This window comes from Heptranchias perlo, chromosome 21 (assembly GCF_035084215.1).
Source record: "Heptranchias perlo isolate sHepPer1 chromosome 21, sHepPer1.hap1, whole genome shotgun sequence".
Taxonomy (NCBI): domain Eukaryota; kingdom Metazoa; phylum Chordata; class Chondrichthyes; order Hexanchiformes; family Hexanchidae; genus Heptranchias; species Heptranchias perlo.
In genome coordinates, this window is record NC_090345.1 from 12,577,449 (window position 1) to 12,593,278 (window position 15,830).

Here is a 15,830-nt window from a genome sequence, read left to right on the forward strand (position 1 = left end):
CTGTTCCTATGTTCCTAACAGGAACACAGGGAAGACGCACTCAGTAAAAAAATAGAACCTGTATGAACATGTAGCCAGCCAATGTTAGACGCGATAATGGATCCAGGGTGAGTTATGAAGCTAGAGATAATTATGGGCTGTATGGCATTTGAACAGCTAATGAAAGTTATTGGCTCAGACAATAGCTACATTGTTACAGTTACAAAGGAAATACATTTGATTGACCTTTCAGATGTGGTCAATACTTCTTTATTTAAGCACAAGAGGCAGCACCAGTTAGCTACAAAATCCTTCTGAGATCCAATGATGGCCTTTGTCTAAAAACCTCAGTTGAGACAAAAGGCACTACAATCACTTGGCATATGCCCCCATGCCAAGACAAACATCCCAAATGCTGAGTTAATTTAAAGTCAGTCAATCAACTCCTGACATGTCAATCTCCTTGTCTGTGCTTAACTGCTGCTCGTAGTCCCATACTTCTGATTGTGATTTTCTTCCATGGCTTGCTACTTGTCCTCATTCATGTCCATGGTGGTCTCTCTGTCCACAGCAATATTGTGCAGCATGTTGCAGATGGTCACCATTTTGCCAAATTTCTTTGGACGGTACCTCTAAAATGAGCCCGAAGCATTGTTTAAGTACCCCAGACATTCACTCTATTTGAATTCCTGATATACGCTCCAAGCAGGTGAAGCACCACTCTAGGAGCTTGAATTTATAAAATATAATGCTAGAACGTGTCCGTCATTTTCGTATGTTCGTAATGTAGGCGTTATGTGTGTTCCCTGGGAAGAGTGCACTGATGCACATTTATTTTGCAAGCAACCACATACCACTTGATGGTGCAACAGCCTTCCTATTTCAGTTTACTGGATGGCTATGTGGATGCAGTCATTAACGTCCTGCGCCTTGGGAAACCCAGTAATGTAAATAAAACTGTTGCTATCTTTTGACTTGATATTGTTGGCCATTGCTGAACTTGATGTAAATTTAATCAGTGATCACGTTCCTCCTTGTTTTAATTGATTAACACAACACTGCTGGAAAGTTCTTGTGCAGAAGTGAATGGCAATGGTGACCTTCACTGCCCCAAAAGTGCTCATGTTACACTAAATGGCCCAACTTCGTCACAGCCGACCGATTGAGTCTGAACCTGATCAGCAACCTTTCCTCTGCAAGATCAAGGTGACTACTTCTATTGTGATTGACCCAATCCCTGGGATAGATTTTGTTCTTTATGGCTACTCTTCTATGAAGTCTGTTCTCCTACGAGGTGCATGGCTCATTATACAAAAGTCCATGGTTTACTCCCTGAATGCTAGGTGATACCTTATCCTTTGTGAACTCCAAATCAGATTGCTTGCTAACTTCTCCCAGTTGGAAACGGCACTATTTTGTCATGAGACGTCATTAACAAGTCTTGTAAAGACCTTAATGAATGTTAACATTTTCCTGAATTGCATATGTACATGATGCATCATAGATTGCAAGTATGTCATGAACATGTTTAATGATGCTGTTAGTTTCATAGGAAACTAGAGCACCTCTGAGACCTAATCACTATGAGTTAGTGGCCTTATTTGATAGACTACATGATTGTTATATTATCTGACTAAGAATGAATAATGCAATAGTTTTACATATTTTACATAGCTGGCAAATGTACCTCATTAAAAAAGATTCAGGGTTTCAATCCAGAGATTTATGGGTGTGTAAGATTTCGCAGTGTACTGATTCCAACTTCAGTATCACTCGGAACTACTGCAACCTTTCCAAATCCATCCACATTAATCAGTAAGGCCAATGTTTTCTGCTGGGTGTATAAAGTTAGTAACCATAGAATAGTGCAATAGAAGTAGTGGAAAATTGGGTAACAGCACCTGATGCTGGTATCAATGTACTCTGAATTTTTTTTGCTGTTTCCAAACATGCATAACAATTAATGGCAATTCTGAAAACGGGTTTAACATTTAGGCTTGAACCAACACAATACAATTGCATCAGCCCCACTCAACCATCTGCTTCATCATGGTTAAAAAAAAATCTGGCATCCAGAGTTACCAAATCTGGCAGATTTATATTGATATTGTTAGAAGCTGCTCAAGACCCGTGCTTCAGGAACCAGTGGCCCACTGACACCAATGTAAAGAAAAAAGTTTGGTGGAGATAGTGGAGCCAAATGGAGATGAGTCAACTGTTTGATACACCAGTTTTCATACTGAAATTACAACCGACGTGAAAATCACAGAATCATAGAAAATAGGAGCAGGAGCAGGTCATTCGGCACTTCGAGCCTGCTCCGCCATTCAATATGATCATGGCTGATCCTCTATCTTAATACCATATTCCCGCTCTCTCCCCATACCCCTTGATGCCCTCTGTGTTTAGAAATCTATCTATCTCCTTCTTGGTCACCACAGCCTTCTGTGGTAGAGAATTCCACAGGTTCACCACCGTCTGAATGAAGAAATTTCTCCTCATCTCAGTCCTAAATGTCCTACCCCATATCCTGAGACTGTGACTCCTCATTCTAGACCCCAGCCAGGGGAAACATCCTCCCTGCATCCAGTCTGTCTAACCCTGTCAGAATTTTTCAATGAGATCCCCTATCATTCTTCTAAACTCTAGTGAATACAGGCCTAGTCAACCCAATCTCTCCTCATACGAAAGTCTTGCCATCCCAGGAATCAGTCTGGTGAACCTTCGCTGCACTCCCTCTATGGCAAGTATATCCTTTCTTAGATAAGGAGACCAAAACTGCACATAATACTCCAGGTGTGGTCTCACCAAGGCCCTGTATAACTGCAGTAAGACATCCTTGCTCCTGTACTCAAATCCTCTTACAATGAAGGCCAACATACCATATGCTTTCCTAACTGCTTGCTGCACCTGCATGTTTGCTTTCAGTGACTGGTGTACAAGGACACCCAGGTCCCTTTGTACATCAACATTTCCCAATCTATCACCATTTAAATAATACTCTGCCTTTCTGTTTTTCCTTCCAAAGTGGATATCTTCACATTTATCCACGTTGTACTGCATCTGCCATGTATTTGCCCACTCACTCAACTTGTCTAAATCACCTTGAAGTCTCTTTGCATCCTCCTCACAACTCAAATCCGGCCTAGTTTTGTGTTGTCAGCGAACTTGGAAATATTACATTTGGTTCCCTCATCCAAATCATTGATATATATTATGAACAGCTGGCGCCCAAGTACTGATCCCTGCGGTACCCCACTAGTCACCATCTGCCTCCCCAAAAAAGACCCATTTATTCCTACTCTCTGTTTCCTGTCTGTTAACCAATTTTCAATCCATGCCAGTATATTACCCCCAATCCCATGTGTTTTAATTTTGCACACTAACCTCTTATGTGGGACTTTATCAAAGGCCATCTGAAAATCCAAATACACCACATCCACTGGTTCTCCCTTATCTATTGTACCAGTTACATCCTCAAAAAACGCCAGTAGGTTTGTCAAACATGATTTCCCTTTCATAAATCTATGTTGACTTTGTCTAATCCTGTTGATATTGTCTAAGTGTCCTGTTATCACATCCTTTATAACAGACTCCAGCATTTTCCCTACTATTGATGTTATGCTAACTGGTCTGTAGTTCCCTGTTTTCTCTCTCCCTCCTTTTTTAAAAAATAGTGGGGTTACATTTGCCATCCTCCTACCTGCAGGAACTGTTCCATTATCTATAGAATTTTGGAAGATGACAACCAATGCATCCACTTCCATGGCTACCTCTTTTAGTACTCTGGGATGTAGATGATCAGGTCCTGGGGATTTATCGGCTTTCTGTCCCATTCATTTCCCCAGCACTATTTTTTTTTTACTAATACTAATTTCCTTTAATTCCTTCTTCTCACTAGACCCTTGGTTCCCTAGCATTTCTGGGAAGTTATTTGTGTCCTTTTCTGTGAAGACAGAACCAAAATATTTGTTTAATTGCTCTGTCATTTCCTTGTTCCCCATTATAAATTCTCCCGTTTCTGACTGTAAGGCACCTACATTTGTCTTTACTAATCTTTTTCTTTTTACATACTTGTAGAAGCTTTTACAGCCCACTTTTATGTTTCTTGTAAGTTTACTCTCATACTCTATTTTTCCCCTCTTAAATCAATCTCTTGGTCCTTTTTTGCTGAATTCTAAACTGCTCCCAATCCTCAGGCTTGCTACTTTTTCTGGCAACTTTATATGACGCCTCTTTGGATCTAATACTATCCTTAATTTCTTTTGTTAGCCATGGTTGGGCCGTTTTTCCTTTTGTGTTTTTGTGCCAGAAAGGAATGTATAACTGTTGCAATTCATGCATTCGTTCCTTAAATGTTAGCCATTGCCTATCCACAGTCATGCCATTTAATGAAGCTCCCCAATCTATCATAGCCAACTCACTCCTCATACCTTCGTAGTTTCCTTTGTTTAGATTTAGAACCCTAGTTTCGGATTGGACTACTTCACTTTCCATCTTAATGATGAATTCTATCATGTTATGGTCACTCTTCCCTAAAAGGCCCTGCACAAAAAGATTATTAATTAACCCCTTCTCATTGCACAATACCCAATCTAGGATAGCCTGTTTCCTAGTTGGCTCCTCAACGTACTGGTCTAAAAAAAACCATCTTGTACACACTCCAGGAATTCATCCTCCACAGTATTATTGCTAATTTGGTTTGGCCAGTCTATATGGAGATTAAAGTCACCCATGATTATTATAGTACCCTTGTTACATGCCTCTCTAATTTCATGTTTGATGCCATCCCTTACATTACCACTACTGTTTGGAGGCCTGTAGACAACTCCCACCAGTATTTTCTGCCCCTTGGTGCTTCTTAACTCTACCCAGACTGAGTCTACATCTTGATTTTCTGAGCCAATATCCTTTCTCACTATTGCTCTGATTTTATCCTTTACTAACAACGCCACATCACCTTATTTTCCATTTTGCCTGTCCTTCCTAAATATTGAATACCCTTGGACATTGAAAGTTATTACTGAATCTGCTTCCACCACCCTTTCAGGCAGTGCATTCCAGAGTATAACTCGCTGTGTAAAAAAATTTCTCCACATCTCACCTCTGGTTCTTTTGCCAATTACCTTAAACCTCTGTCCTCTGGTTACTGACCCTTCTGCCACTAGAAACAGTTTCTCCTTATTCACTCTATCAAAGCCCTTCGTGATTTTGAACACGTCTATTAAATCTCCCTTTAACCTTCTCTGCTCTAAGGAGAACAACCCCTGCTTCTCTATTCTTTCCACATAACCGAAGTCCCGCATCCCTTGTACCATTCTAATAAATCTCCTCTGCAACCTCTCTAGGAAGGATGTCAAGGCCTTAAAGTGTGGTGCCTAGAATTGGACACAATACTCCAGCTGGGGCCTAACCAGTGATTTATAAAAGGTATAGCATAACTTCCTTGCTTTTGTACTCTATACCTTTGTTTATAAATCCAAGGATACCGTATCCTTTTTTTTTCAAAACAGCCTTCTCAACTTGTCCTGCCACCTTCAAAGTTTTGTGTACATACACCCCCGGTCTCTCTGTTCCTTTACCCCCTTTAAAATTGTACCATTTAGTTTATATTGCCTCTCCTCATTCTTCCTACCAAAATGCATCACTTCACACTTCTCTGCGTTAAATTGCATCAGCCATGCATGCATCTGCCCATTTCACCAGTCTGTCTCTGTCCTCCTGAAGTCTGTTACTATCCGCCTCACAGTTTACATTTCTGAGTTTCGTGTCATCTGCAAACTTTGCAATTATGCCCTGTATACCCAAATCAGGGTCATTAAGACATACCAAAAAGAGCAGTGGTCCTAATTTCAACCCCTGGGGGACACCACTGTATACTTCCCAACAGTCTGAAAAACAACCATTTTTTTTTATTTGTTCATGGGATGTGGACGTCACTTGCAAGGCCAGCATTTATTGCCCATCCCTAACTGCCCTTGAGAACGTGGTGGTGAGCCACCTTCTTGAACCGCTGCAGTCCGTGTGGTGAAGGTTCTCCCACAGTGCTGTTTGGTAGGGAGTTCCAGGATTTTGACCCAGTGACGATGAAGGAATGGCAATACATTTCCAAGTTCACCACTACTCTCTGCTTTCTATCTCTTAGCCAATTTTGTATCCACGCTGCCACTGCCCCTTTAATCCCAAGGGCTTTAATTTTGCTAACAAGTCTATTATATGGTACTATATCAAATGCCTTTTGAAAGTCCTTATACACATCATCAACCGTACTACCTTCACCAACCCTCTCCGTCACTTCATCAAAGAACTTAATCAAGTTAGTTAAACACAATTTGCCTTTAACAAATCTGTGCTGGCTGTCATTTATTATTGGACTTCAACAAAACTAAGCTATAGAATGTCTTACCTTTGCAACTGAAACTACTTGAGATTAAAATTTTATTCACTGTTCTCATCACCAAGTCTATTATTCAATGCTTTCTGTATCGCATACTACAATGCGGATATGAAACAGCATGTTTGTCAGTTTGGCTTAGTTAGATGTTTGAGGGTACAAACCCCACTCTAGGACTTGAACACACGATACAGGCTAACATTTCAGTTGAATATTTTAGGGAGTGCCACACTGTTGGAGGTGCCATCCTCTAAATGAAATGTTAAAGTGAGACCTCATCTATCTGTTCTGGTGATACGGGTGACAGTGAAAGATAGCATAGAGAGTTCTCCCAGTGTCCCTCCCACAACCAAAATCTGACCAATGAAGCATTCATCCAACTGCTGTTTGTGGGGTGTTGCTAAGTGCAAAATGGCTGCCACATTTGCCTGCATAACAAAGTAACTCACTCTAGCATTGAGATGTTTAAGAGACATAACAAACCACTATAAAATTGGAAGTCCTTTCTTTATATAGAATCATAGAAGTTTACAACATGGAAACAGGCCCTTCGGCCCAACATGTCCATGTCACCCAGTTTATACCACTAAGCTAGTCCCAATTGCCTGCACTTGGCCCATATCCCTCTATACCCATCTTACCCATGTAACTGTCCAAATGCTTTTTAAAAGACAAAATTGTACCCGTCTCTACTACTGCCTCTGGCAGCTCGTTCCAGACACTCACCACCCTTTGAGTGAAAAAATTGCCCCTCTGGACCCTTTTGTATCTCTCCCCTCTCACCTTAAATCTATGCCCCCTCGTTATAGACTCCCCTACCTTTGGGAAAAGATTTTGACTATCTACCTTATCTATGCCCCTCATTATTTTATAGACTTCTATAAGATCACCCCTAAACCTCCTACTCTCCAGGGAAAAAAGTCTCAGTCTATCCAACCTCTCCCTATAAGTCAAACCATCAAGTCCCGGTAGCATCCTAGTAAATCTTTTCTGCACTCTTTCTAGTTTAATAATATCCTTTCTATAATAGGGTGACCAGAACTGTACACAGTATTCCAAGTGTGGCCTTACTAATGTCTTGTACAACTTCAACAAGACATCCCAACTCCTGTATTCAATGTTCTGACCAATGAAACCAAGCATGCCGAATGCCTTCTTCACCACCCTATCCACCTGTGACTCCACTTTCAAGGAGCTATGAACCTGTACTCCTAGATCTCTTTGTTCTATAACTCTCCCCAACGCCCTACCATTAACGGAGTAGGTCCTGGCCCGATTCGATCTACCAAAATGCATCACCTCACATTTATCTAAATTCAACTCCATCTGCCATTCATCGGCCCACTGGCCCAATTTATCATTATCCCGTTGCAATCCTAGATAACCTTCTTCACTGTCCACAATGCCACCAATCTTGGTGTTATCTGTAAACTTACTAACCATGCCTCCTAAATTCTCATCCAAATCATTAATATAAATAACAAATAACAGTGGACCCAGCACCGATCCCTGAGGCACACCGCTGGTCACAGACCTCCAGTTTGAAAAACAACCCTCTACAACCACCCTCTGTCTTCTGTCGTCAATCCAATTTTGTATCCTGTCTCGCTGTGAACAACGTAATCGGAGATCCACTAATGTTCTAAACATAATACAGAATGGTGCAAGTTTCAAGGATGCAATACATCTCAGAAGTCAGATGATATTGGCAAATCACATGAGCACAGAATCAACGTGTCACTATCTCGTAACACACTCCCAAACATTGATGGTCACTATGTAATATTAAAATATTCTTGAAATAATGCTAGCTTTCATATAGTATGCAATACTTAAGACAAGAGGAAGTGGACATACAGAATAATCCACTAAGTGTCCTTGCATTAATTGAATATCTCAGAATATAACCTTCCTAATCTCTGGATTTGGTAACAGATTTGGGCATAGGTTATTGGAAAACATATGCTATGATACAAGACTTAAACCCATGATTAATGTGGCTGTACCTTTAGTTCCCACAGACCAACAGAATGTGTATGCCCCTAAATGACATGGTGATCACAAGATAAATACCTACACAGTGTAATATATGTTTATATATCCCTAGTACCGATCACTTCTACTGCTATAATGGGTCCAGAAATTGGACCACGCTGCACCTACAGGAATAAAACGGGCACCTAAGCATCTAATATGGCGTGCGGCTTGCTTATGTGCATTCCACACCACAAGTCATAAAGGCTCCTCCGTCAGTATCCTTGGCGGGCACCTGAAACAGACATTAGGCCCTTTGCAGATGCAAATAGAGGCAAAACCTATCTCAGTCTTGAAAGCTCCAATTGTCCTAGTTTTCTGATTTTGCTCCTGAATGGCCTGTCTCCAATTTTAAGATCATGTCCACTTGTTCTTGATTCTCCCACCAGAGGAAGTAGTTTCTCCATATCTGTCCAATCAAATCCTTTTAACATTATAAACACTGATCAGATCACCCCCTCAGTCTTCTATACGCAAGGGAATACAAGCCAAGTTTATACAACCTGTCCTCATAATTTAACCCTCTAAGCCCCTGTATCATTTTAGTATATGCTGGATGGCGTGAGTGTGCTCATTCCACGGCGGAAGTGCACCACCCGCCATAATGTTTCCTCCACAGACATCCAGAACAGCCATTCGCTCCACTCCCATTTGCCCCCCAGACTATCGTAATGATCTCGGCTGATCTTGCTGCGACCGACACTTGCAGATCGCCAATAATAAACAAGTGAGGTTGGCGGACCAATTTTTCGTGGTCCTCATTAGGTGCGTGCAGAGTGTGCAGCACCGGTTCAGGCGCAGTCCAATTTCTAAGCCATGATATCTAGTCTCCCAAAACCTCCACTTCTGCACTTTATACATTACCCTGTATAACAGGCAAAGTTTCATATTTTATGTATGACACACCAACTTTAAAGATGCCAACCAAACCAATTGATTCACCTGTATCAAAGTAATTACCATCTGGCCTGGTGCTGCAGTATCACATGGATTTACAAGCTTAAGTATCAGCCTCTGTTCTCCAGAAAAAGGAAACATGATCATGTAACATTGAGCAACAAATGTTCTTATATTTTACAGTGTTAGAATCTAGTTGTGATTCCAGTTTGAGCAAAAGACCTCTCTCACACTAAAAATTAACTTTTACAGGTCTGGAGTCACATTCCTTCAGCTTTTAATTGTTGTTGGAGATTTTTTTTTACCTTTTTCTTTCTGTCTCTTTTATCTCTCTCTCTAAATCCAATCTTTCTTTGCCTGATTTGACATTGAATTCACTATTCTAACTTACACTTCCTGGTTCAGACTCTGCACTGCTCATTAACAATTCTTCAATCTGATTGGTTAAGGAGATACACAGTTGCTTGCCCTGTTCCCACAAGTCCCAGTTGCCCTGTAGAGGGCGCCGCACTGTTTGGATCTCCCGCTGACAGCAGCTTGCTATACCCCATGGACAGTCTATGGGCAAGTGCAAGTCTAACAAACGTTTGCTGCTCACAACAAAATCTGGCCCAATAAGTTCGGGAAAGTTCTGGTTCAAGCACAACTTGATGCTGGACAAGCAATCAGGCAGCATAGTGGAGTTAAGTGAGGTAGCAGAGGAGATTTTGACTCAGCAGCAAGAGTCAGGAAAGAAGTTGGGAGACAAAATTTCTATTTAAATATCACAACACTGGAGGAAGAGAGCACATATAATTTATATCTTACACCTGAACGTGTAGAGGTTTCCGAGATTGTGGGTATGCACCTGAACACATACATTTCTTAGCAGTAGATGTCTATGTAATGCTCCTGAAGCTATTATATTAAATGGCCTTTGACTGTTCCAATAGCGCAATGAATAAATCCATTGAGCCATACCAGATCAAGAAAGTCCTGTGTTTGATCCCTGGTTTGTGCTAAGTTATCAAGTTTCAGTCAGGGTGGCAGTACGGTTGAACCAATGCCTCAAAGTTAGCAGGAGAAAAATTAGCTAGATCTTTCACTCCTAATCTCTATCCAGTGACCCCTGATGGAAAGTATGCATGATGGATATTGGGTGAAAACAGGACTGGGCCCCAAAGTTCAGCAGGTTGCTGTCACTCACTATCTGAGATTACACATATAAAGACCAGCCGCTTGGACAAGGTAGTGAGTAGCTAGCTGCCAGTGTCCGTGGAACTGTATCCCTGTCTGAGACACCTTTTTGAAGACAGGAATAAATTGGGAGAAAAGAAAAAATACTTTTTGATACCTATAATCCAAAGCCTAAAATGTCTCGAGCAATAAGAGTAGTGAACCATTCAATCAGCCTCAAGCAGCAAAAATTGACAAGTTTGTAAAACTTACCGCGATCCATTTGTCCGATAAATAACCAATGAACGTCCTACAATGCTGTGAGGTCCAAACAAGGGCATGTTCATGTCCATATACTTCTCAGTTGTTTGGTTCAGACCATTCAGTGTTCCAAATTTCCCACTGAGGTCACCAACTTCATACTGGTCAACTGTACCATTGCCTGGTGCAGGAGACAGAGATCCATTCACATAGAATGGGTTGTAACGGTCTTCAATACTAGTGTCAGAACAGGCATCTGTGTTAGAAGAACCAGTTTTGATGGGAAGTGTTTGGATTTCATAAGTTCCTGTTTCACCATTCAGATCTGTTAAATTAACCTGCACAATAGTACGGTCTAAATCAGAAAGTTGTTTGAATGCCACATTTCCATTTACTTTTTCAACACCTCTCCATGAATCAATTTCCACTGAAGCTGGGCGAAGAAAGGTTACATTAGCACAAGCTAAGCGAAAAGCTGAGAGATTTTGTCCATGAATGACCACTGACCGAGGAACAATTGACAGTGGCCCAGCAAGTGCTGAAGTGCTGTCAGTAAAGAAGTACTTGGTGTCAACTGCTCTAGTATGGTTGGTGAGCTTTATTGCTTCATGTTTCTTAGCATAGTCTCCAACTTCACATCGGAAAGGGCTGTCCGGGCTGCACTCCATGTTATACCTACTACCAACATCTACTTTGAAAGGGTTAAAATGCCCCTTGGTACTTAAACAAATATTTGCGTCAGAATCCAACTCAGAGCTGATGGGATATTCATGAATGTGCCAAGGATGATCAACTGTTGTTGGGGCAGATGAGTTGGTATAAGAAAGGTCTATAAAAATGGACAAGTCTGAATAGGGATTGTTTTTCAGCTGTCGAAAAATGATTCTTCCTGCCACTGGGCTCTTAAATATGGCTACTGCTGTTATAACTTCTCCAGGGTACTCAATTGTAGCGCACAGCCATCGAGATGAATTGGGGTGGTGGATGACTACAGAACGGCCAACAATGCTATTCCTCCCAAACAATGGGAGATTCCAGTCCTTAAAAGTGCTGTCAAACTTGTCCAGCCCTTTTAAAAAGCCATGTCTTCCACTCAAGTCCCCTATTTCATACTGATCATGGGTTTCGTTTGTGGTTTGGGGATAGGAAGGACTGGAAGAAATCTTCCTAAATGGATCCCAGTGTCCTCCTAGATTATCATTACCACAAAGCTTGTCTCCTGGAGTACGGCGCTGAGGCACTGGGAAATTATGGACATGGTAGGCACTGGCCATCTGTCGCAGATTCATCAGAGACACAGTGCAGTCAGTAGTATCAAATGGGGAAACTTGACGAAACTTGAAAGTTCCTTTGACAGCTTTCATATCTATGTAAGCCCAGACCTGCTTTGCTTCTACCGCCCGAACTTCCGCGCAAGACCACTCCGTGCCATCGTACATGTGCAGGAATTGTTTGGCGGTCCTGGCTGGTAAAATGACCCCATCACTGCGACTTTTTACAGGGTTTAAAGGGGTGCCCACTTTGAACGTGCCGAGTAATGTCCAATTTTTTGGCCCGTTTGCCTGTGGTGGTGGGGTGCAGCTCGCTGCCCCTACTTCCAGGTAGACAGACGCGTTCATTTCCATTTTGCTGATGTTGATCGCCATCAGATCAGTCAGTATTCTTGCCGAGCTCTCATCATTCTGGCGGATGTAGATATCTCCGGCTATTGAGGAGAAAAATTTCCCCTGCCAGGTCTTGGTGTTCCCTGCTTTCCATACAGTGGCGCACGCTTTGCTTGCGTTTCGACAACCGTCAATGGTGACTGACAGATCTGAGAGGTCAGATTTGATCTGGAAAAGCCGGCTCTCCATCTGTGTCCCGTTCGTACTGTTTGCCATGAATCCATAAATTTTCTCACCGATGTTTGACTCGTTGCAGGGGTCCTCGGAGTTACCGTACATGACAGGAAATTCATGTAAGGAAATGTTAAATTGGCCGCAATCCGCCGGCAAATTTATCAGGATCCACTGAGAAGTGGTGTTAAACTCCACTGTCCCCTGAATTCCTGCCATATTTATATCAGCTATGTAGCGTTCGGAAGATACCGATCCTTTTAAAAAAATAAAATCTAATTATTTTCCGACCTTATACTGTGGCATAAAAGCTTCATTAACAAAAAAAAATCTATTCACGTTAACTGTTTAAAAAAAAACTTAAACGAACCATCCCGATACACTGCAGCACTGAAGTATTGTTTGGTTCCTGACAACTCAAAGCAAAGTATTGTAAAATTAAGTTGAAGTACTGCACAGAATAAAACTTACTTACCGAACACTGCAACAAGTAGCACGCTCCACGTTAAAGCCATGATGAAGGGGCTCCAATGAAGCATACGATGTATGGAGATTCCTAACCAAACGCAAGACTTCGAGCTTTCACGGGTTTGTTTTATAGCTCATCGTATTCGAATAACTGCCTTGCGATTGGGTAGTTGAAATGTTGCTCAGCCCACAAAGGTGCCTGAGTGGTGGCTGTCTGAATGTGGTTTTGAATGGTGAAAGATTTTAAAGCTTGTTTTTATTTTGTTTCATTTAACTTAACATAACCGGTACAGTTTTTTTTTATTGGTAAACAAATTATTCACACAAGAATATGTTATTTTATTTCAACCCAACATTTTGGGATTGCCAGTGCGCCCGTTATTTCTGAACCGTTGTTAATTCTGTTGTTCTTCTAGTTTAACAGTAACTCCAGCTGTGAAATGAGTCACAAGTGGCTCACAATGTTCTGTGGGGCTGGCTTCCAATACTGCTGGACTGCACTCTGCATGAATCATGTAACCAGACAGAAAGAAAACAGACGACAGAGGTGCACGCAATTTTCTTGCAACGCCGCCGTGAAATTTGAGTTTCTAGGAGATATATTTTAATTTTTCTTCATGGTAAAACGCTGTTGCAAAAGGGAGCGTGTTGCAAAGTATCAGCCTTGCCTCAGTGGTAGCATTCCCACTTCTGAAACAGAAAGTCATGGGTTCAAGCCCCACCTCAGACACTTATCAAGTGCAATACTAAGAGCGTGCTTCATTATCGGAGGTGTCACCCTTGTGATGAGATGTTAAACCGAGGTCCTGTCTACCCTCTTAGATGGACTTAAAAGAGCCCCAGGCCCCAGATAAAGAAAAGTAGGGGAGTTCTCCCATTGTCCTGGTCAACATTTATCCCTCAACCAATGCCAAGAAAGATGATCTGGTCATTTATTTCATTGCTGTTTTTGGGACCTTGCTGTGCACAAATTGTCACATTTCCTACATTACAACAGTGACTACACTTCAAAACTACTTCATTGGCTGTAAAGTGCTTTGGAGCATCATAAGGCTGTGAAAGATGCTATATAAATGCAAGTTTTTTCTTTCCTTTGTTTCAGAGCTGTCAATCTGGGAAATGATGTGGAGATGCCGGTGATGGACTGGGGTTGACAATTGTAAACAATTTTACAACACCAAGTTATAGTCCAGCAATTTTATTTTAAAATAAAATTGCTGGACTATAACTTGGTGTTGTAAAATTGTTTACAATCTGGGAAATGGTAGGGATGTGATTTTACCATCAAAAAGAATGAGGCAGACTGTAAACACTTCTTACTATTAGGAGTGCTAAATATGAAAATAGGCCATATTTTTAAACCAAAAATGATTGAGTTTCACTTCAAATGAATTAGAGTTGACAGCCTTGTGCTTTAATTCTGTAGAATGACACCAATTTCGTAGATGGGTTTTATAACCTTGAGGCAGAGCTGACAATGGCTAACTATGCTCAACAGCATTTTAACTACAGTTCCCTAAAGCTAATAATCTTCAATTTGTTTTAATTAACATTGTTCTGAGGAAACAAATTAGGCCTTTAGCATCAAATGCAGCCAAGCAAAGTTTTGGTATTGATTTCATTTTATGGAGCTTTAAAAACAGAAAATCTGAAAAATAATATCTTCAAAGTTGTTGTTCAACAGTCTTTTCTTGTACTATTACACAGGGGCATGGAGTACTTGGGGCTAAATAATATAAAGCTCTATATTGGGCTTCAATATTTCTAAGTCTTTTGAAATAGCTTCTGTTTACCTTAATCACATAAACAAAGATCATTTTTACATGGAGTATAAATAATTCCCTATTTAAATTGACGAATAAAGAAATAAGGGCAAAATTGAAACTGAAGAAAAAGGCATACACTTAGTACATAGACAACAAAGGAGAGGATGACAAAAGGGGATACGAAAAGTTGGGAAAGAAGTCAAAAAAACAATTAGGAAGGTAAAGAGAAACTATGAAATTATCAAGGAATATAAAAAGAAATGGTAACATAGTCTACAGACACATAAATAACAAAAGAAAAATCATGATAGAGATAGGGCCACTAAGGGATACACAAGATAAACTCACAGGTAATGACAGTGAAATGGCAGAAATATTAAATAATTATTTTGCCTCAGTATTTACCAGGGAGACTAATATGGTAGGCATGACATTAGAAGAAGAGATTAAAAAAAATATAAAGACATTTTAAGATAGAAAGGGGGCTGATAATTGATAAACAAATCAAACTTAGAGAGGACAAAACCCCTGTTCCGGATGGATTGTATCTGCGCATATTAAAAGAAGTTAGGGAAGAGGTAGCAGAGGCACTATTACATATATATATAAATTCATTATAAAAGGGAATAGAGCTAGAGGACTGGCGGACAGCTATTGTGATTCCTATATTTAAAAAGGGAGATAGAATAAATCCAGGGAACTATAGACCAATTAGCTTAACGTTGGTGGTAGGAAAGATAATGGAATCCTCACTCAAAGATGTAATAAAAAAAATCTAGAAACCAAAAATATAATAAAGAATAATCAGCATAGATTTCAAAAGGGAAGGTCATGCTTCACCAACCTTATTGAATTCTTTGAAGAAGTAACAGAAAGGGTAGACAAGAGTAATGCAATAGATATCATATATTTGAATTTTCAAAGGGCCTTCCATAAGGTACTGCATAGTATACTCATGACTAAGGTCAGAGCATGTGGAGTCAGGGGACAAGTAGCAGAATGCATAGCAAGCTGGCTACAAATAAAAAAGAGTAGGGGTTA

The 15,830-nt window shown here is 40.7% G+C and overlaps 1 protein-coding gene across 1 annotated transcript in view; it reads right to left on the reverse strand.

Moving 5' to 3' along the window:
* Positions 1-13,106, reverse strand: part of cusr (Copper-only SOD repeat protein) — a 112,443-nt gene extending 99,337 nt beyond the window's left edge. Inside the window, exons 1-2 of the mRNA XM_068002098.1 lie at positions 13,031-13,106; positions 10,733-12,812 (exon numbers count right to left, since the gene is read on the reverse strand). Of these exons, the coding sequence (XP_067858199.1) occupies positions 10,733-12,812; positions 13,031-13,094 (2,144 nt within the window). The 5' untranslated portion in view covers positions 13,095-13,106. The remainder of the gene's footprint in view (positions 1-10,732; positions 12,813-13,030) is intronic.
* Positions 13,107-15,830: the final 2,724 nt, after the last annotated feature.